Genomic DNA, 21,918 nt, shown 5'->3' with positions numbered 1-21,918 from the left:
TTCCCATATCTCTGTCTCTGTCTGTCTCTGTTCCCAAATCTCTGTCTCTGTCTCTGTCTGTCTCTGTTCCCATATCTCTGTCTCTGTCTGTCTCTGTTCCCATATCTCTGTCTCTGTCTGTCTCTGTTCCCATATCTCTGTCTCTGTCTCTGTCTCTGTCTGTCTCTGTTCCCATATCTCTGTCTCTGTCTGTCTCTGTTCCCAAATCTCTGTCTCTGTCTCTGTCTGTCTCTGTTCCCATATCTCTGTCTCTGTCTGTCTCTGTTCCCATATCTCTGTCTCTGCATCTGTCTCTGTTCCCATATCTCTGTCTCTGTCTGTCTCTGTTCCCATATCTCTGTCTCTGTCTCTGTCTGTCTCTGTCTGTCTCTGTTCCCATATATCTGTCTCTGTCTGTCTCTGTTCCCATATCTCTGTCTCTGTCTGTCTCTGTTCCCATATCTCTGTCTCTGTCTGTCTCTGTTCCCATATCTCTGTCTCCGTCTGTCTCTGTTCCCATATCTCTGTTTCTGTCTGTCTCTGTTCCCATATCTCTGTCTCTGTCTGTCTCTGTTCCCATATCGCCATCTCTGTCTGTCTCTGTTCCCATGTCTCCATCTCTGTCTGTCTCTGTTCCCATATCTCTGTCTCTGTCTGTCTCTGTTCCCATATCTCTGTCTTTGTCTGTCTCTGTTCCCATATCTCTGTCTCTGTCTGTCTCTGTTCCCATATCTCTGTCTCCATCTGTCTCTGTTCCCATATCTCTGTCTCTGTCTGTCTCTGTTCCCATATCTCTGTCTCTGTCTGTCTCTGTTCCCATATCTCCATCTCTGTCTGTCTCTGTTCCCATATCTCCGTCTCTGTCTGTCTCTGTTCCCATATCTCTGTCTCTATCTGTCTCTGTTCCCATGTCTCCATCTCTGTCTGTCTCTGTTCCCATATCTCCGTCTCTGTCTCTGTCTCTGTCTGTCTCTGTTCCCATATCAATGTCTCTGTCTGTCTCTGTTCCCATATCTCTGTCTCTGTCTGTCTCTGTTCCCATATCTCTGTCTCTGTCTCTGTCTCTGTCTGTCTCTGTTCCCATATCTCTGTCTCTGTCTGTCTCTGTTCCCAAATCTCTGTCTCTGTCTCTGTCTGTCTCTGTTCCCATATCTCTGTCTCTGTCTGTCTCTGTTCCCATATCTCTGTCTCTGCATCTGTCTCTGTTCCCATATCTCTGTCTCTGTCTGTCTCTGTTCCCATATCTCTGTCTCTGTCTCTGTCTGTCTCTGTCTGTCTCTGTTCCCATATATCTGTCTCTGTCTGTCTCTGTTCCCATATCTCTGTCTCTGTCTGTCTCTGTTCCCATATCTCTGTCTCTGTCTGTCTCTGTTCCCATATCTCTGTCTCCGTCTGTCTCTGTTCCCATATCTCTGTTTCTGTCTGTCTCTGTTCCCATATCTCTGTCTCTGTCTGTCTCTGTTCCCATATCTCCATCTCTGTCTGTCTCTGTTCCCATGTCTCCATCTCTGTCTGTCTCTGTTCCCATATCTCTGTCTCTGTCTGTCTCTGTTCCCATATCTCTGTCTTTGTCTGTCTCTGTTCCCATATCTCTGTCTCTGTCTGTCTCTGTTCCCATATCTCTGTCTCCATCTGTCTCTGTTCCCATATCTCTGTCTCTGTCTGTCTCTGTTCCCATATCTCTGTCTCTGTCTGTCTCTGTTCCCATATCTCCATCTCTGTCTGTCTCTGTTCCCATATCTCCGTCTCTGTCTGTCTCTGTTCCCATATCTCTGTCTCTATCTGTCTCTGTTCCCATGTCTCCATCTCTGTCTGTCTCTGTTCCCATATCTCCGTCTCTGTCTCTGTCTCTGTCTGTCTCTGTTCCCATATCAATGTCTCTGTCTGTCTCTGTTCCCATATCTCTGTCTCTGTCTGTCTCTGTTCCCATATCTCTGTCTCTGTCTGTCTCTGTTCCCATATCTCCGTCTCTGTCTCTGTCTCTGTCTGTTTCTGTTCCCATATCTCTGTCTCTGTCTGTCTCTGTTCCCATATCTCTGTCTCTATCTGTCTCTGTTCCCATATCTCTGTCTCTGTCTGTCTCTGTTCCCATATCTCTGTCTCTGTCTGTCTCTGTTCCCATATCTCCATCTCTGTCTGTCTCTGTTCCCATATCTCTGTCTCTGTCTGTCTCTGTTCCCATATCTCTGTCTCTATCTGTCTCTGTTCCCATGTCTCCATCTCTGTCTGTCTCTGTTCCCATATCTCCGTCTCTGTCTCTGTCTCTGTCTGTCTCTGTTCCCATATCAATGTCTCTGTCTGTCTCTGTTCCCATATCTCTGTCTCTGTCTGTCTCTGTTCCCATATCTCTGTCTCTGTCTCTGTCTCTGTCTGTCTCTGTTCCCATATCTCTGTCTCTGTCTGTCTCTGTTCCCAAATCTTTGTCTCTGTCTCTGTCTGTCTCTGTTCCCATATCTCTGTCTCCGTCTGTCTCTGTTCCCATATCTCTGTTTCTGTCTGTCTCTGTTCCCATATCTCTGTCTCTGTCTGTCTCTGTTCCCATATCGCCATCTCTGTCTGTCTCTGTTCCCATGTCTCCATCTCTGTCTGTCTCTGTTCCCATATCTCTGTCTCTGTCTGTCTCTGTTCCCATATCTCTGTCTTTGTCTGTCTCTGTTCCCATATCTCTGTCTCTGTCTGTCTCTGTTCCCATATCTCTGTCTCCATCTGTCTCTGTTCCCATATCTCTGTCTCTGTCTGTCTCTGTTCCCATATCTCTGTCTCTGTCTGTCTCTGTTCCCATATCTCCATCTCTGTCTGTCTCTGTTCCCATATCTCCGTCTCTGTCTGTCTCTGTTCCCATATCTCTGTCTCTATCTGTCTCTGTTCCCATGTCTCCATCTCTGTCTGTCTCTGTTCCCATATCTCCGTCTCTGTCTCTGTCTCTGTCTGTCTCTGTTCCCATATCAATGTCTCTGTCTGTCTCTGTTCCCATATCTCTGTCTCTGTCTGTCTCTGTTCCCATATCTCTGTCTCTGTCTCTGTCTCTGTCTGTCTCTGTTCCCATATCTCTGTCTCTGTCTGTCTCTGTTCCCAAATCTCTGTCTCTGTCTCTGTCTGTCTCTGTTCCCATATCTCTGTCTCTGTCTGTCTCTGTTCCCATATCTCTGTCTCTGCATCTGTCTCTGTTCCCATATCTCTGTCTCTGTCTGTCTCTGTTCCCATATCTCTGTCTCTGTCTCTGTCTGTCTCTGTCTGTCTCTGTTCCCATATATCTGTCTCTGTCTGTCTCTGTTCCCATATCTCTGTCTCTGTCTGTCTCTGTTCCCATATCTCTGTCTCTGTCTGTCTCTGTTCCCATATCTCTGTCTCCGTCTGTCTCTGTTCCCATATCTCTGTTTCTGTCTGTCTCTGTTCCCATATCTCTGTCTCTGTCTGTCTCTGTTCCCATATCTCCATCTCTGTCTGTCTCTGTTCCCATGTCTCCATCTCTGTCTGTCTCTGTTCCCATATCTCTGTCTCTGTCTGTCTCTGTTCCCATATCTCTGTCTTTGTCTGTCTCTGTTCCCATATCTCTGTCTCTGTCTGTCTCTGTTCCCATATCTCTGTCTCCATCTGTCTCTGTTCCCATATCTCTGTCTCTGTCTGTCTCTGTTCCCATATCTCTGTCTCTGTCTGTCTCTGTTCCCATATCTCCATCTCTGTCTGTCTCTGTTCCCATATCTCCGTCTCTGTCTGTCTCTGTTCCCATATCTCTGTCTCTATCTGTCTCTGTTCCCATGTCTCCATCTCTGTCTGTCTCTGTTCCCATATCTCCGTCTCTGTCTCTGTCTCTGTCTGTCTCTGTTCCCATATCAATGTCTCTGTCTGTCTCTGTTCCCATATCTCTGTCTCTGTCTGTCTCTGTTCCCATATCTCTGTCTCTGTCTGTCTCTGTTCCCATATCTCCGTCTCTGTCTCTGTCTGTCTCTGTTCCCATATCAATGTCTCTGTCTGTCTCTGTTCCCATATCTCCGTCTCTGTCTCTGTCTCTGTCTGTCTCTGTTCCCATATCTCTGTCTCTGTCTGTCTCTGTTCCCATATCTCTGTCTCTGTCTGTCTCTGTTCCCATATCTCTGTCTCTGTCTGTCTCTGTTCCCATGTCCCCATCTCTGTCTGTCTCTGTTCCCATATCTCCGTCTCTGTCTGTCTCTGTTCCCATATCTCCATCTCTGTCTCTCTCTGTTCCCATGTCTCTGTCTGTCTCTGTTCCCATATATCTGTCTCTGTCTGTCTCTGTTCCCATATCTCTGTCTCTGTCTGTCTCTGTTCTCATATCTCTGTCTCTGTATCTGTCTCTGTTCCCATATCTCTGTCTCTGTCTGTCTCTGTTCCCATATCTTTGTCTCTGTCTATCTCTGTTCCCATATCTCCGTCTCTGTCTGTCTCTGTTCCCATATCTCCATCTCTGTCTGTCTCTGTTCCCATATCGCCGTCTCTGTCTGTCTCTGTTCCCATATCTCCACCTCTGTCTGTCTCTGTTCCCATATCTCTGTCTCTGTCTGTCTCTGTTCCCATATCTCTGTCTCTGTCTGTCTCTGTTCCCATATCTTTGTCTCTGTCTGTCTCTGTTCCCATGTCTCCATCTCTGTCTGTCTCTGTTCCCATATCTCCGTCTCTGTCTGTCTCTGTTCCCATATCTCCATCTCTGTCTGTCTCTGTTCCCATGTCTCTGTCTGTCTCTGTTCCCATATATCTGTCTCTGTCTGTCTCTGTTCCCATATCTCTGTCTCTGTCTGTCTCTGTTCCCATATCTCTGTCTCTGTCTGTCTCTGTTCCCATATCTCTGTCTCTGTATCTGTCTCTGTTCCCATATCTCTGTCTCTGTCTGTCTCTGTTCCCATATCTTTGTCTCTGTCTGTCTCTGTTCCCATATCTCCGTCTCTGTCTGTCTCTGTTCCCATATCTCCATCTCTGTCTGTCTCTGTTCCCATATCTACGTCTCTGTCTGTCTCTGTTCCCATATCTCCACCTCTGTCTGTCTCTGTTCCCATATCTCTGTCTCTGTCTCTGTCTGTCTCTGTTCCCATATCTTTGTCTCTGTCTGTCTCTGTTCCCATATCTTTGTCTCTGTCTGTCTCTGTTCCCATATCTCTGTCTCTGTCTGTCGCTGTTCCCATATCTCTGTCTCTGTTCCCATATCTCTGTCTCTGTTCACATGTCTCTGTCTCTGTCTGTCTCTGTTCCCATGTCTCTGTCTCTGTTCACATGTCTCTGTCTCTGTCTGTCTCTGTTCCCATATCTCTGTCTCTGTCTGTCTCTGTTCCCATATCTCCGTCTCTGTCTGTCTCTGTTCCCATATCTCTGTCTCTGTATCTGTCTCTGTCTGTCTCTGTTCCCATATCTCCGTCTCTGTCTCTCTGTTCCCATATCTCTGTCTCTGTCTCTGTCTGTCTCTGTTCCCATATCTCCGTCTCTGTCTCTCTGTTCCCATATCTCCGTCTCTGTCTGTCTCTGTTCCCATATCTCTGTCTCTGTCTCTGTCTCTGTCTCTGTCTCTGTCTCTGTCTCTGTCTCTGTCTCTGTCTGTCTCTGTTCCCATATCTCCGTCTCTGTCTGTCTCTGTTCCCATATCTCTGTCTCTGTCTGTCTCTGTTCCCATATCTCTGTCTCTGTCTCTCTGTTCCCATATCTCTGTCTCTGACTCTGTCTCTGTCTGTCTCTGTTCCCATATCTCCGTCTCTGTCTGTCTCTGTTCCCATATCTCTGTCTCTGTCTGTCTCTGTTCCCATATCTTCGTCTCTGTCTCTCTGTTCCCATATCTCTGTCTCTGTCTGTCTCTGTTCCCATATCTCCGTCTCTGTCTGTCTCTGTTCCCATATCTCTGTCTCTGTCTGTCTCTGTTCCCATATCTCCGTCTCTGTCTCTCTGTTCCCATATCTCCGTCTCTGTCTCTCTGTTCCCATATCTCCGTCTCTGTCTCTCTGTTCCCATATCTCCATCTCTGTCTGTCTCTGTTCCCATATCTCTGTCTCTGTCTCTGTTCCCATATCTCCGTCTCTGTCTCTCTGTTCCCATATCTCCGTCTCTGTCTCTCTGTTCCCATATCTCTGTCTCTGTCTCTGTCTCTGTCTCTGTCTCTGTCTGTCTCTGTTCCCATATCTCTGTCTCTGTCTCTGTCTGTCTCTGTTCCCATATCTCCGTCTCTGTCTGTCTCTGTTCCCATATCAATGTCTCTGTCTGTCTCTGTTCCCATATCTCCGTCTCTGTCTCTCTGTTCCCATATCTCCGTCTCTGTCTGTCTCTGTTCCCATGTCTCTGTCTCTGTTCACATGTCTCTGTCTCTGTCTGTCTCTGTTCACATGTCTCTGTCTCTATCTGTCTCTGTTCCCATTTCTCTGTCTCTGTCTGTCTCTGTTCCCATATCTCTGTCTCTGTCTCTGTCTCTGTCTGTCTCTGTTCCCATATCTCTGTCTCTGTCTCTGTCTGTCTCTGTTCCCTTATCTCCGTCTCTGTCTGTCTCTGTTCCCATATCAATGTCTCTGTCTGTCTCTGTTCCCATATCTCCGTCTCTGTCTCTCTGTTCCCATATCTCCGTCTCTGTCTGTCTCTGTTCCCATGTCTCTGTCTCTGTTCACATGTCTCTGTCTCTGTCTGTCTCTGTTCACATGTCTCTGTCTCTATCTGTCTCTGTTCCCATTTCTCTGTCTCTGTCTGTCTCTGTTCCCATATCTCTGTCTCTGTCTGTCTCTGTTCCCATATCTCTGTCTCTGTCTCTGTTCACATGTCCCTGTCTCTGTCTGTCTCTGTTCCCATATCTCTGTCTCTGTCTCTGTTCACATGTCTCTGTCTCTGTCTGTCTCTGTTCACATGTCTCTGTCTCTGTCTCTGTTCACATGTCTCTGTCTCTGTCTCTGTTCACATGTATCTGTCTCTGTCTGTCTCTGTTCACATGTCTCTGTCTCTGTCTGTCTCTGTTCCCATATCTCTGTCTCTGTTCACATGTCTCTGTCTGTCTCTGTTCCCATATCTCTGTCTCTGTCTCTGTCTCTGTCTGTCTCTGTTCCCATATCTCTGTCTCTGTCTGTCTCTGTTCCCAAATCTCTGTCTCTGTCTCTGTCTGTCTCTGTTCCCATATCTCTGTCTCTGTCTGTCTCTGTTCCCATATCTCTGTCTCTGCATCTGTCTCTGTTCCCATATCTCTGTCTCTGTCTGTCTCTGTTCCCATATCTCCGTCTCTGTCTGTCTCTGTTCCCATATCTCTGTCTCTGTCTGTCTCTGTTCCCATATCTTCGTCTCTGTCTCTCTGTTCCCATATCTCTGTCTCTGTCTGTCTCTGTTCCCATATCTCCGTCTCTGTCTGTCTCTGTTCCCATATCTCTGTCTCTGTCTGTCTCTGTTCCCATATCTCCGTCTCTGTCTCTCTGTTCCCATATCTCCGTCTCTGTCTCTCTGTTCCCATATCTCCGTCTCTGTCTCTCTGTTCCCATATCTCCATCTCTGTCTGTCTCTGTTCCCATATCTCTGTCTCTGTCTCTGTTCCCATATCTCCGTCTCTGTCTCTCTGTTCCCATATCTCCGTCTCTGTCTCTCTGTTCCCATATCTCTGTCTCTGTCTCTGTCTCTGTCTCTGTCTCTGTCTGTCTCTGTTCCCATATCTCTGTCTCTGTCTCTGTCTGTCTCTGTTCCCATATCTCCGTCTCTGTCTGTCTCTGTTCCCATATCAATGTCTCTGTCTGTCTCTGTTCCCATATCTCCGTCTCTGTCTCTCTGTTCCCATATCTCCGTCTCTGTCTGTCTCTGTTCCCATGTCTCTGTCTCTGTTCACATGTCTCTGTCTCTGTCTGTCTCTGTTCACATGTCTCTGTCTCTATCTGTCTCTGTTCCCATTTCTCTGTCTCTGTCTGTCTCTGTTCCCATATCTCTGTCTCTGTCTCTGTCTCTGTCTGTCTCTGTTCCCATATCTCTGTCTCTGTCTCTGTCTGTCTCTGTTCCCTTATCTCCGTCTCTGTCTGTCTCTGTTCCCATATCAATGTCTCTGTCTGTCTCTGTTCCCATATCTCCGTCTCTGTCTCTCTGTTCCCATATCTCCGTCTCTGTCTGTCTCTGTTCCCATGTCTCTGTCTCTGTTCACATGTCTCTGTCTCTGTCTGTCTCTGTTCACATGTCTCTGTCTCTATCTGTCTCTGTTCCCATTTCTCTGTCTCTGTCTGTCTCTGTTCCCATATCTCTGTCTCTGTCTGTTCCCATGTCTCTGTCTCTGTCTGTCTCTGTTCCCATATCTCTGTCTCTGTCTCTGTTCACATGTCCCTGTCTCTGTCTGTCTCTGTTCCCATATCTCTGTCTCTGTCTCTGTTCACATGTCTCTGTCTCTGTCTGTCTCTGTTCACATGTCTCTGTCTCTGTCTCTGTTCACATGTATCTGTCTCTGTCTGTCTCTGTTCACATGTCTCTGTCTCTGTCTGTCTCTGTTCCCATATCTCTGTCTCTGTTCACATGTCTCTGTCTGTCTCTGTTCCCATATCTACATATCGGCAATGACATCATCTCGGTACAAGGAGAGGTTATGGTTTAATCGCAAATAAATCTTATCCTAATCTGCAGCGTTTGAAGGTTAATCCATGACTTAAAAAACACTAAAGACCAAACACTAAAAACCATCGTCAAAAAGTAACTTCAGGGAATGGGTGACATTAGTGACACTGATTTCCAAGTCCAAAGTAGACCACTAAAACAAAGTAACTCAAATGTCCATTGGCAAACAACAGAAAGCAACTGATAATGCCAAATGAGAATGCATTGTTTGAATTGTATGTCAACTCTTGGCGATGACCTCAAAAATAGTGGATACCACTACCACTGTTTCTAGGGGCACCCATGGAAACACTTTCAACCTTTATGGGGGTGCCCTGACATGAACCCGACACCCCCGGGAAAAGCAGTTGTTCAAACCCCAATGAGTTATAAGGGCTTTACCGAAAAAGAGTGAAGAAAAGTACCAGTGCCACATGAAGGTAGTCAAATGTCTCTTGGACATGTTGGTTGCTGCCTTTTTGGCCCCTAAAATAGCAGTGTTTGTTTATGCTTGGTCAACCTTAATCCCAGGTTTCTAGTGTTGCGCTGGCCTGTCAATCAAATGGTGACAGCACCACCGAAGGGCTCTTCAGATCCGTACACACACACACGTGAAGACACGCCACCAAACACCTAAACAATGTCAAACGGAAACAAATACTGATTTGTCTCTTTGCTGTGCCACAATTAGTAAGACTACCTTAGAAGCGATGTTACGCCATGTAGGACTAACACATGGAGATACTGAGTTAGAAACTGAGAGGGGAACGGATACAATTCACTGTAATATTGTAAATGACTGTTGAAACACAGTGTCAATTATGGCAAGTCGTAACACAGTTGTAAATTGATCCATTAGGAGTCACAGGGCTAGGCTTCATTTTACACCTAGGCCGACTGAGTGATGTCACATGACTCCAGAGGGCCCAACTGTTACTTCCTTTCAAAGATCTCACTCATGTCCTCCTTTTTTTGCCACAAAAAAAAAACCCTGAAATGATTCCTTTGTGAGAAAGATGGGAGCGTTCTTTCTCTCTCATTTGTGTAAGTGTAAGACAATTGTGTAAGGCCCACTCCAGAGCACACTGTACACACAGCACATTGATATTCCAGGAAGGGGAAATGAGTCACTTGGTGAAAATCAAATCAACGCAAAGTCTGGTGAACAAGCGTGAGGCACTGCCACTGGTTAATGTACTCCATGTGTAATGGTTCAGAGAAAAACATACACTTACACAAACAATGAAGACTCCCATTTTATCAGGAGCTTCAACGGGGTGTAACGTCAACACTCTGAGCCCAAGTTATCGAAACCCGGTTAAAGGGAGTCCCGAAAATGTCCAAAATAAAATGTTCTGTAAGTACGTTTGTATGAAGTGGCGGAAGGGATTTTTTTAAATTATTTTTTATTAAAACGTTAAACATGGTCAGAAATTTGATATGGGGAAATTATGTTTTCTTTGGGGCTATTTGGTGACCAAGTTAACATGATCGAGGCCCCAAGTACAACACCAGTAAAGAGCTATTTTTGGGTGTAAGTGTAATGAATTAGTCCCTTTAAACCTGACTTCAATCAAAGCTCAGCAAAATGTCCAGCTCTCGTATTCCTCCTGGCACTCCAAGACTGAAGTTAATGGGGGTTGCCTTTAAGGCCCTAGTATTGAAAACGTTTTTTTTGTTTTGTTTGTTTTTATCCTTGGGAAACTTCCACCCGTATGGGTTTGTTTGAACCGAGCCACTGGCTATCCCACTAAGTACAGCCCCCAGTCATCTGAATCATTAGATTAGGCTTAGGCATGGCCTGACAAAGGTTCTCCATCACTGTTTGTTTCAAGGAGAGGCCCTGCTTTAGCTCATAGATACTCCGCTGGAAGAGGCACTTGGTAGTAGGGCTTCCATGCCAGGGTATCCTTCATGATACACACTGTGTTTTTGTTCGGAGACATTGAACTCTTGCTCTATATATTGAAATGCACTGCATTTGAGCTGAAATACAGCGGTATGTATGAAGGATGTTTACGTGAAAACCGTAGCATCTCATACACACTACATTTGAGTGTGCCGAACTTGTACTTCCATGTCAACAAAGTTACTACAAGCGAGGAGTTGTTTCAATTCGTGGACTGTCCTCGGCTCCTCGTGATAGAATAACGAGTGCGGGAATATTCATGACGGGAAGGCCCCAGATTTGATTTTTAAGTAGCGGAGGAAGGAGCCATTTTGTGTGAGAAGAAGGAGTCCCGTCCCGGACATGTCAGAAGCTGTTGACAGTCTGCGCCTGGGATTAGCGAGACAGCGGCGCACGGCGATCCTTAATCCCCCCACTATATCGTAATCTATTTACCCGGCATGCTAAGGGGATTTTCACATGAAAATATACACAAGGATATGATGGAAGTGGCAAAGTGCACTATATCAGAAGCCATGATTTGGCTCCCCCCCCCCCCCCCCCTCTGTGGTGTTTCGTTCATGACCGAAGCACTGCTGTTGTGTTGTTTCGTTTGTTGGTGTTTCACAGGGTTGTGACTGAGGAAGATGTAGTCGGATGGAGAGGAGCCCTCCATTTTGTATTTTCTCCTAGGTAAACATGTTGGATGTGTGTTGGAGCGTGTGTTGGAGGATCTTTTAGAGGTTCGTCAGCCTTAGGGTATGACGGAGGTTTGACAAGGTGGTTGAGAGAAAGCAAATAAAATGGTTAAATAGCGTTTGCGTGGTGTGTGCGTTACACGACGAACCTCATCACTTAAATCTAATTCTCCGAAGACAATTCAATGCATTTCAACACAACTCCTTCTGAACCTTCTCTCCTACCTAGTTACATTATAATTACAATAACACGCTGCCAATTTTCTGTAGCCAAGGGAGGAGCAAGTCAAATCAGATTGGAAAACATTGAGGTATAACTGTTTCGTCTATCAGACAGAGATTCACTCATATATTTGATTCATATAGTCATTCATAGATTTGATTATGGCTTTGAGTATAGCTGTTGTTTAGAGGCCCATAATCAGATGGCATGAATGGAGCCTCCTGTACTGCGCCTGATGGTAATTACGACAGCATGTATCAGACATGGGTTCAAATCACTCAAATACTTGAGCTGTGCTTGAGCTTGAGCTTGTCTGGCACAAAGGACACAATGGAATATTCCAGAACCTCAAACCTCGCCCATCTGGGACTCCAGGCAGGTTCAAGTAAACGCTCAAAGTATTTGGAAGATGTTGAAAGATTTCAAATACTATTTGATCCCTGGACGGGCCTGTATCCAGCCATCTCTCTGAGGATCTCCCTTCCTTCCAACTGAGCCGGCCCTCCACATGCAAACTTTAGACGACTGTCGCGGTTCAGCTGGTGGACAGACGCCTCGTCTACGAGCACCCAGGTCACCGGCAGGTTCCAAGGCAATCAAAAACGTAGCTCCGTTCGCTGTCGGCTGCCACATCCTCTGTGAATTATTTAGGCCGAGGTTGACTAAGGCCGCCAAGGTCAGAGTGTCACCTGGTTCTAGTTGAGATAGGACTCAAGAGTGTCTACTTGAGGGGTTACTGAGGGTAAGGACGGGGTGAGGATGAGGATATCCCCTTTAAAGCAATGTCAACTAGATTGATCCAAGTTTATAACCGCTTTCTGTACTTACAGTGGGCTCCAAATATAAACAATATAATTATAGAGATAAACTCAAAATACCAACACGTGAGAAATACTGTACTTTATTAATGTTTAAATGGAACCCACCAATCATTTAGTGATTCAAATAAAAATAACTGTCCTCCAAATGAAGGTTTCATAATTAATGGCACGCTTAAAGATTATTGCAAATAACATCTGCCAAAATTAAACCAGGAATTAAATTCCACTTGCATTTAAGTTTATATAAGTCTTAAGGAACTATATTGAGCCATTTACATCCGTTCCTGTTTCACTAGGGTATAAAATGAGGTAACACGCATGCAATATCCCTTTGTCATCCAACACCATGAAGAAAAGAAAAGAACTGGCAGTTCAAAAGAGACAGATGGTCGTAGTCCTTCATAAACCTGGTAATGACTACAAGATCCACAAACGATTGAATATACCACTGAGCACTGTCAGGGCAATTATTTCAAAATTCATAAGATATGGAACAGTTGAAAACCTCCCGGGTAGAGGACGCAAATGCATTTTGCGCCCCAGAATAGGGAGGAGGATGGTGAGAGAAGCAACAAAATCCCCAAGAATCACTGTGAAAAAATTGCAGGCCTTGGTGGCGTCTTGGGATCACCAGGTTTCAAAAATACTTTAATTCCAGAGGTCCAGGGGGTACTGGTTACGATTGATGGCATAATGAATTCCACCAAATATCCGGCAATTTTTGCTGACAATCTGGTTGCCTCTGCCAGAAGGCTGGGACTTGGCCGTAGGTGAACTTTCCAACAAGACAGTGACCCGAAACATACCTCTTAGATCCACACAGAAATGGTTCTGTGACAACAAAATCAATGTTTTGCCATGGCCATCTCAGTCGCCGTACCTCAATCCAATGGAAAACCTGTGGGCTGAGTGGAAGAGGGCAGTTGATAAGCGCAAACCCAAGAATGTGAAGGATCTTGAAAGGATCTGCATAGATCTGCTTGTCCAAAATCCCTCCAAATGTGTTCCTGAACCTTGTCAAACATTACAGGACAAGACTCTATGCTGTTATCCTTGCCAGAGGTGGTTGCACTAAGTACTAAATGAGGAGTGCCAATAATTATGAAACCTTGATTTTGATGAAACTTATTTTGTATAAAATAATTGTATGATTTTGGTTGGTTCCATTGAAACATGAATAAAGTACAGCATTTCTCACATGTTGGTATTTTGAGTTCATCTCTATAATTATATTGTTTATATTTTTTTAAGTATTGTTTGTGCATTGCCGGTCAGGGGTGGCACTAATCATGGAGCCCACAGTAGTTGTTTTTGGTTGTGTGAAATGATAGGCCACTTGATATGTATTAAAAATGTAGATTGATTGTAAGTCTATCCACATCTGGATGTATCTCCACCTGTAGATTCCCCAGGCCATGGCGGTCAGCATAGTCAGAGATTATATGGTGACTTCAATTCTAATCATAAGCAGTTAAGTATTATAAATGTTTGACTTTTTAGTATGCCATCAAAGCAAATGATGCTGTTCATCAAACGGTGATAATCTAACAGGACGACGTGATGCTAGTAGGACAATGCCATTTGTCAATAACGACAATACAGAGCGCTGTCCCCACACTGTTGTCAAAGTTTCCACATCTGAACAGCACTGCCATAGGAGCAGTTGGTTGCTGTCGTGATGGGACATCAGAACAGGTGTTTGGGACGGCTCAGCAAAATGAACTGCCATGATTCCTTGAACATGGCCTGGAGATGAGTTATTCCTTGTTGGATGCAAATGTAGTAAATTCAGGCCTGTTTGCATGGGGGGGGGGGGGGGGGGGGGGGTTGGTGGCGGCATACTGGCACTGCCCAGCGGGAGACAGCCAGGCAAACACACGTCATGTCGGCTACTTCTCCTGGGCGCCATGTTTGCCCAAACCTGTTTGTCCAGCTGGTCGACTGTGGTGTGGAACAGCACAAGAGCAGGGATTTCTGTTAATTAAAATCGTGATTTGTCCTCTTTTTGTGTCTTGGATCAACAACATTATATATTACTGTCAACATGCAAAGAAAAATGCTCAGCATGCCAGGATACATGTTTGCTAATCTGAATTTGTTTTGATTGAACCTCTGTGAAGTTTATTCATTGAGCTGGTGGCCACTGGAGGGATTGTGGTCGTGGAAATGCAAAGACGCTTGTGATTTCTAAGTATAGGAATATTACAATTTTCACCACATAGTTTTACATATATACACATTTGTAGTTTTGCCCCCCCCCCCACCACCACCACCACCACTACCACCACCACCACACACACACACACACTTGTTTTACTATCCTTGTGGGGACTAAACAATTGATTCCCATTCAAAATCCTATTTTCTTTTTTTACCTAACCTATTTACCTAACCCTAACCTTAACTCCAATCCCTTAACCCCTAAACCTATTTTTTTTAGGTCCCCACTTGTCTGAATTTTCCTTGTTTTACTATCCTTGTGAGGACTTCCGGTCCAAACAAGGATAGTGAAACCAAAAACACACACGTTTGACAGCCCTTCAAATTAAATCACAGAGCCCAAAATAAACATGAACATAATTTTGGGTGTTAACATCGAATACATTTGAGGATGCATGATGGAGTTGGCATCTTAATGTGGATTATAATTACAAATCTCTTGGGTAAAAACACCACATTTCCACTCCCCAAAACAAATAAACGCAAAACCTGAAAGTTATTATGCATTTTGTGACGAAGGATCACTACAAATATGTAACTTTATGTAACACAAATTATAGGAACCGATAGCCTATTGCAATTGTCCTTCTTAGGCCCATTTCATTCCCATTTTAGGCCGCAACTTCAATTTAAAAAGACAAACTTGTTAATGAATAACCTATATCAATGCAGTAGGCCTATTTTAAAATGCGATAATCTAAAGACAAGATTTTTGCTGTTTTATTTTGTTTCCACCGAATGTTCAGTCAAAAATAATAGACCCGTCTGTCTTCGATTTGACATGAATAGAGACGGGTTGAACAGGAGGTCAAAAAATGTGTGTTCATCATAAAATGTGTTGCGCTATTTAGTCTCATCAACATTCATATTAAAAATGACAACTTCTCTCAAAGGGATAATGAAAATAAATCATAATTAGGGCCCTGTGTTTTTGCGTAATCATATGACATAGCAAGATGTTTTCCTGTGTTTTAAGCGTTATGCAGAAACAAGAAACACACCCAAAATGAAAGCAATTGTCTAAGGATGGTGCTGAAATATCTGACATGAAGAGGATAGTTTGATGAAAGTTTTTTAAATACATGTTCAAATCCAGGCATGTCACACGATTGCGCAAAAAACAGAGCCCTGCTCAGTAAAGTGGCACATGGATAAAGAAATTAAACCATCTTTAGGCCAAGTCCATTATTAGCCTTTGAATTAAAAATTTAAAATTCAATTTGTTTACAATATACTACTTTTAAAATATGTTCATTCTTTGGTTATACAGTTCTGAGGCCCGTCTAAGTATTTAAATTAATGTAATCTAAACCTGCCAAAAAAAGCACTACTAGGCACCATTACAATTCAGATAAGAACACTCTTTATATTGGAAAAACCAACCATGTTTTTAACGAATCTTTATTATAAAGACACGAATGTACATTTTTTTATTTCATTGGAATACTGACATTGCGTGTCTAATTCACATTTTCTTCGTAAAGAACAATAGCAAAATAGTTTACCTTATAAACAAGTGCTGCAAATAAACTTCCAAAATACAACACTACAGTCCGGACAATGAACAATATTCAAGTTGGAATTAACATAAATTTGAATATCAGCAAACTGAAAACAATAGCAGCATCTTAATTTCTCAATGTAAATGGTCTCTAATGGGTAGGCCTATATCAAATACATGAGCATAAAATATCATATTTTTCCATAAAACACATTTTGTGACAAAAGGTTTGCCCTCAATTGGTCGTTCTTGGGAATATTTATGGAAAATCCATAACACAGAGCTCTTGCTCCATCCTGAAAAAAACAATTCTAATTCAAAGGGATAAACTACATACTTTGAACTTGTTGGAGGGCAATTTTCAGAGTTCACGTGTAGAAAAATATTCCTTGATGTTCCAAAGTACGGGTGAGGGGGTCCAATTCAAGCGTGTTCTAAAGTTGATTCATGAAATGGTCAAAGAAGATGCCACCCTTACAGGCTTTTTCATCTGTGAGTTACTTGATTTTTCCAAACATTAACTTAAAAAAGGCTTGATAATTGTCTCTACTATTAGTTAACTTCTTAATGCTTTGAAGAAAAAAGCTCTTCAACAAAAAAAAACGAAACAAAAATACTTATTTGAAAGGAGTAAAAAAAAAAGTCACAAGACTTGGAAACGCCAGGAGGAAGCCTGGTCTTTGTAGTCCAAGCAGTCGGTGGTGTTAAAGTTGAGTTTCCATGAAGAGGCTGCGGCCGCGGCCGTTTGTTCTTTGTAATCCAGACAGTCTGAGGAGTTGAAGGCCAGGCCGGCCCCGCTGTAGGCCTGGTGGTGGTGGGGGTGGTGATGGTGGTGGTGCCCTGAGGTCTGCCCTATGTGGTGGTGTGGATGGCCAGACATAGAGGAGCCCGTCATGGGGCTGAGCTGGTGCGGATGGTGGGGGTGGTGGTGAGAGTGCATAGGGGCCAGGTACGAGCTGCATTCCACCCCTCCGAAGTAGGAGCCCGTTGACGCTGGGGCGGGGTAGCCCTGCCCATAGGCCGCTGCTGTCTGGCTGTAGGACACCGGGTAGGAGGACGTGCCTCCAGTACCTGACACAGACCTCTGCATGCAGGAGGCACTGGTGGGGGGAGTGGGGTCGGGGACAGGGGGTGGTGCGGGGGCCGGGGAGATGGGCGCAGGGCTCCAGATGGAGGACACTGGGGCGGTGACGGAGGTAGAAGTGCTGCTCAGGCCTTGGCCTCCATGGCCGGAGGGATGAGAGCCACCGGACGAGGCAGAGGAAGAGGAAGAGGAGCCGGTGCTGGTCACTACCGGAGGGGTGAACTGACCACTGCTCTCTGAGCCTGTGCTCTCCCTGGTTGGAGAAGACTTCTTCTTGGCCGGCCGGACTTTAGCATTGTTTCCACTCTGGGCCTGCTGACGGCACTTGGCTCTCCTGTTCTTGAACCATACCTGCACAACAAGAGACAAGGGGTCGACTTTAAAATGCTGTATGTCATCCACCCAAACAAATTTGCAAAACATTGATTGATTGCAACAAACTGAAAATCTATTTCCATTTGAGAATATTGAATGCTTTGTCATTTGTACAATCGCAAAGGCATAACTAATATCAACTTTATCAACCAATCGTTAATATCTTCTTGTAGGTCAACAAAGCACCCTTATTCTTTATTCACTGATTCTCCTCTCCCATTTTAGGCATCACAAACACTTGGAAATGACACGAAACCGTTGTGCAGTTAGTGTTCGATTTGCAGGCTACCTCTGCACAGGCTTGGCTGCCTACCCTGCATACTGTGCACATTTCTCAGCTAAATCTGTGAAACTCGAGAGGAAGCTGCCATAATTGCAGTAAGCCTGTGAGAGGGGTACAAAAGCTGGTTACATAAAGGCGTGTCACGCCCATTTCAAAAGGGGGCTCATAACTTCTAAAGGTGGCCCTTATGTGAGAGCTGAACATAAATTATATTTGAAAACATGGAATTGTATGTATTTGTTGAACTATCAGAACCAGTTATGATAACAGATTATGCATATTGTTTATTCCTGTAGTATGCAATTGCAGCTAAAAGCTGAATTGCAGTGTAGGATACATAACACTTAGCCCAAATAAATACTTAACTGTGTTGAAACTCATTCAAATCCAAAATAAAAGGTAACGTTTTGATTGAAATGTGCAGTAATAGGCCCTGTCCAGGTCGTTGCAGTTTTGCACTGCAAGTTCGGCAAGTTCCCACAAATGGCAAACAAGTTCACACAAACAATAGTAGGCTACAGTACAGCAGTAACTATATAATTGCAATTCTGCACAAACCTGGACTCTAGACTCAGGCAAATTGATTTTCAGTGCGACTTCTTCCCGCATGAAAATGTCTGGGTAGCGCGTCTTGCCGAAAAGGGACTCCAGAATGTCCAGCTGAGTGCGAGTAAAAGTTGTCCTCTCTCTCCGCTGTTTCCTCGGATGCGCTGAAATGGAATAGAAACCTGTCAATGGAAACTCTTCGAAGCCATTTCGATCTGATAATAAAACGAAATGAAAAAACATTGTTCATCAAAACAAACGAGGTTCAATATAAGTATTCAAAGCTTCCATCTCAAAATGTTCATATATTTCTGAAGTAGCTAGCTTCAAAATCAAAGTCAAGTGTTTCTTCAAAACGAAATTAACCTACGAATGATATATATATATATATATATATATATATATATATATATATATATATATATATATATATATATATATATATATATATATATATATATATATATTTAACCGTTTTAAATCACAGAATCTTCTGCACTACAATAGACCTTCACCGTAATCACACTAGGTCTAAAGTTACTTAGTCACGTAACATGTGGAAACGGAAAATAGTCTTGTTATTAAATCATACCATCCTATAGACTGACAATAACTTAATTATGCTTTTCCGTGCATATTGGGAGTGTCATTCTCCAGATGCACATGGAATATATTGCGGGGAGAGCAGTGTGTGCTAACTGGTCCTATATTTGTTCATGATGAGCAACAGATAACTAACTGTCCAATATAACTTCACAGGTGATTCGGATTTGGCACAGTTAGTGTGAAGTGTTTGGGGGGCGTTTTACCTGGATACCCCACTGATGGGTGCAGTAGGTCCATGGCCGTACCGCTGAGCCCCATTCCGTTCATGCCGTACGGGGCCTGTTTGAGGTATGACATCATGCTAGAAACGGACACGGGGAAACCAAAGTCCGTGCGGAAATGTTCGTTTCCCCCGACGTTGCAGTCCCTTGATGAAATCCTGCAATGGAAAACTCATTGTGAGTAGAATGTGAAAATATATATTTATGTTGGTTACTTATTTATATTTAGTAGCCTACAAAGAGCAATTCAGCAAACTACATTTGATTATAATAATTGAAATGGCCTTATATTTAAATTATGGTTAATTCAATTGGAAATAGACTGAAACAATATCAAAGCCAACTTATATTTCCAATTTCAAAACGTTGCTATATTCGAGTTGCCTATAGGACTTTTTGATTGAGACTTCCAACTTTTACGCGAGTCGTATCAAAAAAAGTGAATCAAAAAGCCGATTCCCTCTCCAAAAATCCAAAGATTAGCCGTTTACAAAGGTTTCCAATAAAGTATGACATGACGCGTTAACGTGGCTAAACGATATCCAATTATAAACTCAGGTTGCAGTCATCCATCACTACAGTAAAGAAATAATTACGGATGAAATCTGTCGCCAGTCGTGTATTAATTCCTTTTGACGCATGACTTCTTATGGGCAACCTCTTGTCCTTGTTTTGATCAATGCATCCACCGTTAAAAACAGTACATTCCCCATTACGCACATTTTCGGTGCATGGAGAGGCCTGCAAGATAAGATTAATGACTTTGATCAATAAAATAAAGCATGCATTTGGATCCAGATAATTGGGCACACAAATATGTAAAGTGTCATAACAGCCTGCATAAGATACAAGTACACGCACAAGCTTCACATAAACAGCCTTATAATCCATTTCACTGTTAATGTAGGCCATGTTATGGCAAAATCAGCCCAATTTATTAGACTATTTCATACGTAGTTTGTCTAGGCCTATAGGCTATAACAGGCCCTGCGTAAAATAACAAATGGACCAAAGTTTAATGTTGAAACGAAAATGGAGTCGGCTGTTTGTCAAAATATTGCATGACATTATATTTTACAAATACATATTCTAGGCCTATATAATATCCAGATCTTCTGGAGTGTGTTCCACAGGATTGCCTTTAATGGAACATTCTCTTTCAGCAGACAAATTTCTTGTTTTTAATATTAGATTATTTTATATATATATATATATATATATATATATATATATATATATATATATATATATATATATATATATATATATATATATATATACATACAAAAAGAACACTAATTCTGCATTTTAATAGTTGTTTTCATTGTTATAACATGGTTATATCCTGATAATAAGAATATCTGTCCGATTGAAATATGCTCCAAGCGTATCAAGTTAGAAAAATATTCAAATACAAATTTGAAATCAAACCAACGGGCCTGATGGCCCGTTATCTATCATATGTAGATGCATTTCAGTAATTGGACGGGGGTGCCTTAATGTAAAGGTTGAAATAAATCGTTTATTATTATTTTTTTTTACTTCATTGACTGGCTACAATGTCTTTGGTCCCTAAATAGACCTACTTGGGTCCATGCTGTGGGCACGGACCAGCTGATGGATTTGTATTGAGGCGTAAATACTTCACTCTATTTCCATAACCGCAGGAAGGAGTTTAAGCAAATGTAAATGGCGAAAAACTCTGTGCAAATGAACTCTATTGCGATTCAGATGAGAGCTCCAGGGAAACCATTATGAGAAAAGGTCTTACGAACAAAATAAATTAACAACATCTCAAAGATATACATTACATTTGTCTTGTCAGGCCTCAGAGTTTTTCCATTCAGATAATAAGTGCACAACCAAACCAGAAGTAGCATTTAGAATATTAATTGACCATAAAAACTACATTTCCAGTGGGGAGTTTACTGTCAGGTAATTATTAATAGCTTCCCCTGACGAGCGTGATTGTTTACAAGGACCATTTACAATGACCATTATCAATGAGCGCACAACGGCAGCCAACGCAAATTGCACCCAAATGCAAACTTCGTAGTCTTATCAAATACAAATATATCGTTTTCGAAGAATGCGAATAGCTTACAGTAGGCTCAATTGTATAAATAATTTCATCAAAAGGACGAATAACACAGAAGGAAGTAGCCTAAACGGACTACATAGGCCTATAGAAGACAACGAAAACTTTGCATTTACCACTCACCTTGCGTTTGGGATCCTGTTTCCTTATTTGCTTTATTTGTAGTCAAACCAAGAAGATCCGGTACATCAAAAATATCCACATGGAGAAAATGTTCTTGAAAGCGAGACAACCGTAAGAAGGTTGTAGGAGAGGAGGAGAAATACGCAAACTGCAAATAAGGAGTTTACGTCAACCAACGCTGTTTTTCCGATCCGAACCCCAGCGGTGCGTCAGAGGTAAATTTCACAATTGGAAAAAATATTGTAAAAATCAAATCAATCGCATTGTCTTGTGCGTCTTGCACAGTGGTAAGGTGATTGCCAATGTTGACGGATGGAGATTGATCACCTTCTGCCTACCCTGCCCTTCTATGAACGAAAGACACATGCAGAACCGCCCACTTCGTCCAATCCAAGCGCCCGTGGGCCTTACAGGCATCAGCGGTAACCAGTCAATTGCGAGGGTTGTTAAGAAAACCCCTCCCCTTCAAATTGTTAAATAAATCTATACCACGTGAGAGCCCACAATTGGAAAAAGTTATACTGAATAAAAAACGACATTACATTGAATGCTCTACTTAGATGTAGGCCCACGTCGTTCTTAATTTCATTTGCATCTAGTATATTTTGCGTTTGCATAAAAACAAAGTGTAGGCAAACCTATGAACCTAAAAAAACAAACCCATGAATTAACAATTTTCCCATCAAAAGGGATGATGTAAAGTGAGTTGGGAACAAGGCC

General features: G+C 43.1%; 1 protein-coding gene across 2 annotated transcripts; it reads right to left on the bottom strand.

Annotated features, from left to right (window-relative positions):
* Positions 1 to 15,746: 15,746 nt before the first annotated feature.
* LOC110486008 (homeobox protein OTX1 B-like) lies at positions 15,747 to 21,667 on the bottom strand. 2 transcript variants are annotated; one of them, XM_021557292.3, is made up of 4 exons: positions 21,199 to 21,667; positions 18,960 to 19,135; positions 18,163 to 18,365; positions 15,747 to 17,297 (listed from the first exon to the last, which is right to left on the bottom strand). In XM_021557292.3, the coding sequence occupies exons 2-4, from the start codon at positions 19,054 to 19,056 to the stop codon at positions 16,506 to 16,508; spliced, it is 1,092 nt and encodes a 363-aa protein (XP_021412967.1). In that variant the 5' UTR covers positions 19,057 to 19,135; positions 21,199 to 21,667; the 3' UTR covers positions 15,747 to 16,505. The 2 variants fall into 2 exon arrangements, with proteins under 2 accessions (XP_021412967.1, XP_021412968.1); XM_021557293.3 differs by having other exon boundaries at positions 18,163 to 18,314; positions 21,199 to 21,659.
* Between the last annotated feature and the right edge of the window lie 251 nt (positions 21,668 to 21,918).

The sequence above is a fragment of the Oncorhynchus mykiss genome, chromosome 13, assembly GCF_057628025.1.
Source record: "Oncorhynchus mykiss isolate SJ-2025 chromosome 13, ASM5762802v1, whole genome shotgun sequence".
In the NCBI taxonomy this organism is placed as follows: Eukaryota; Metazoa; Chordata; class Actinopteri; order Salmoniformes; family Salmonidae; genus Oncorhynchus; species Oncorhynchus mykiss.
The sequence above is the reverse complement of the archived record's forward strand: the minus strand, read 5'-3'. Positions and strand labels throughout refer to the sequence as shown.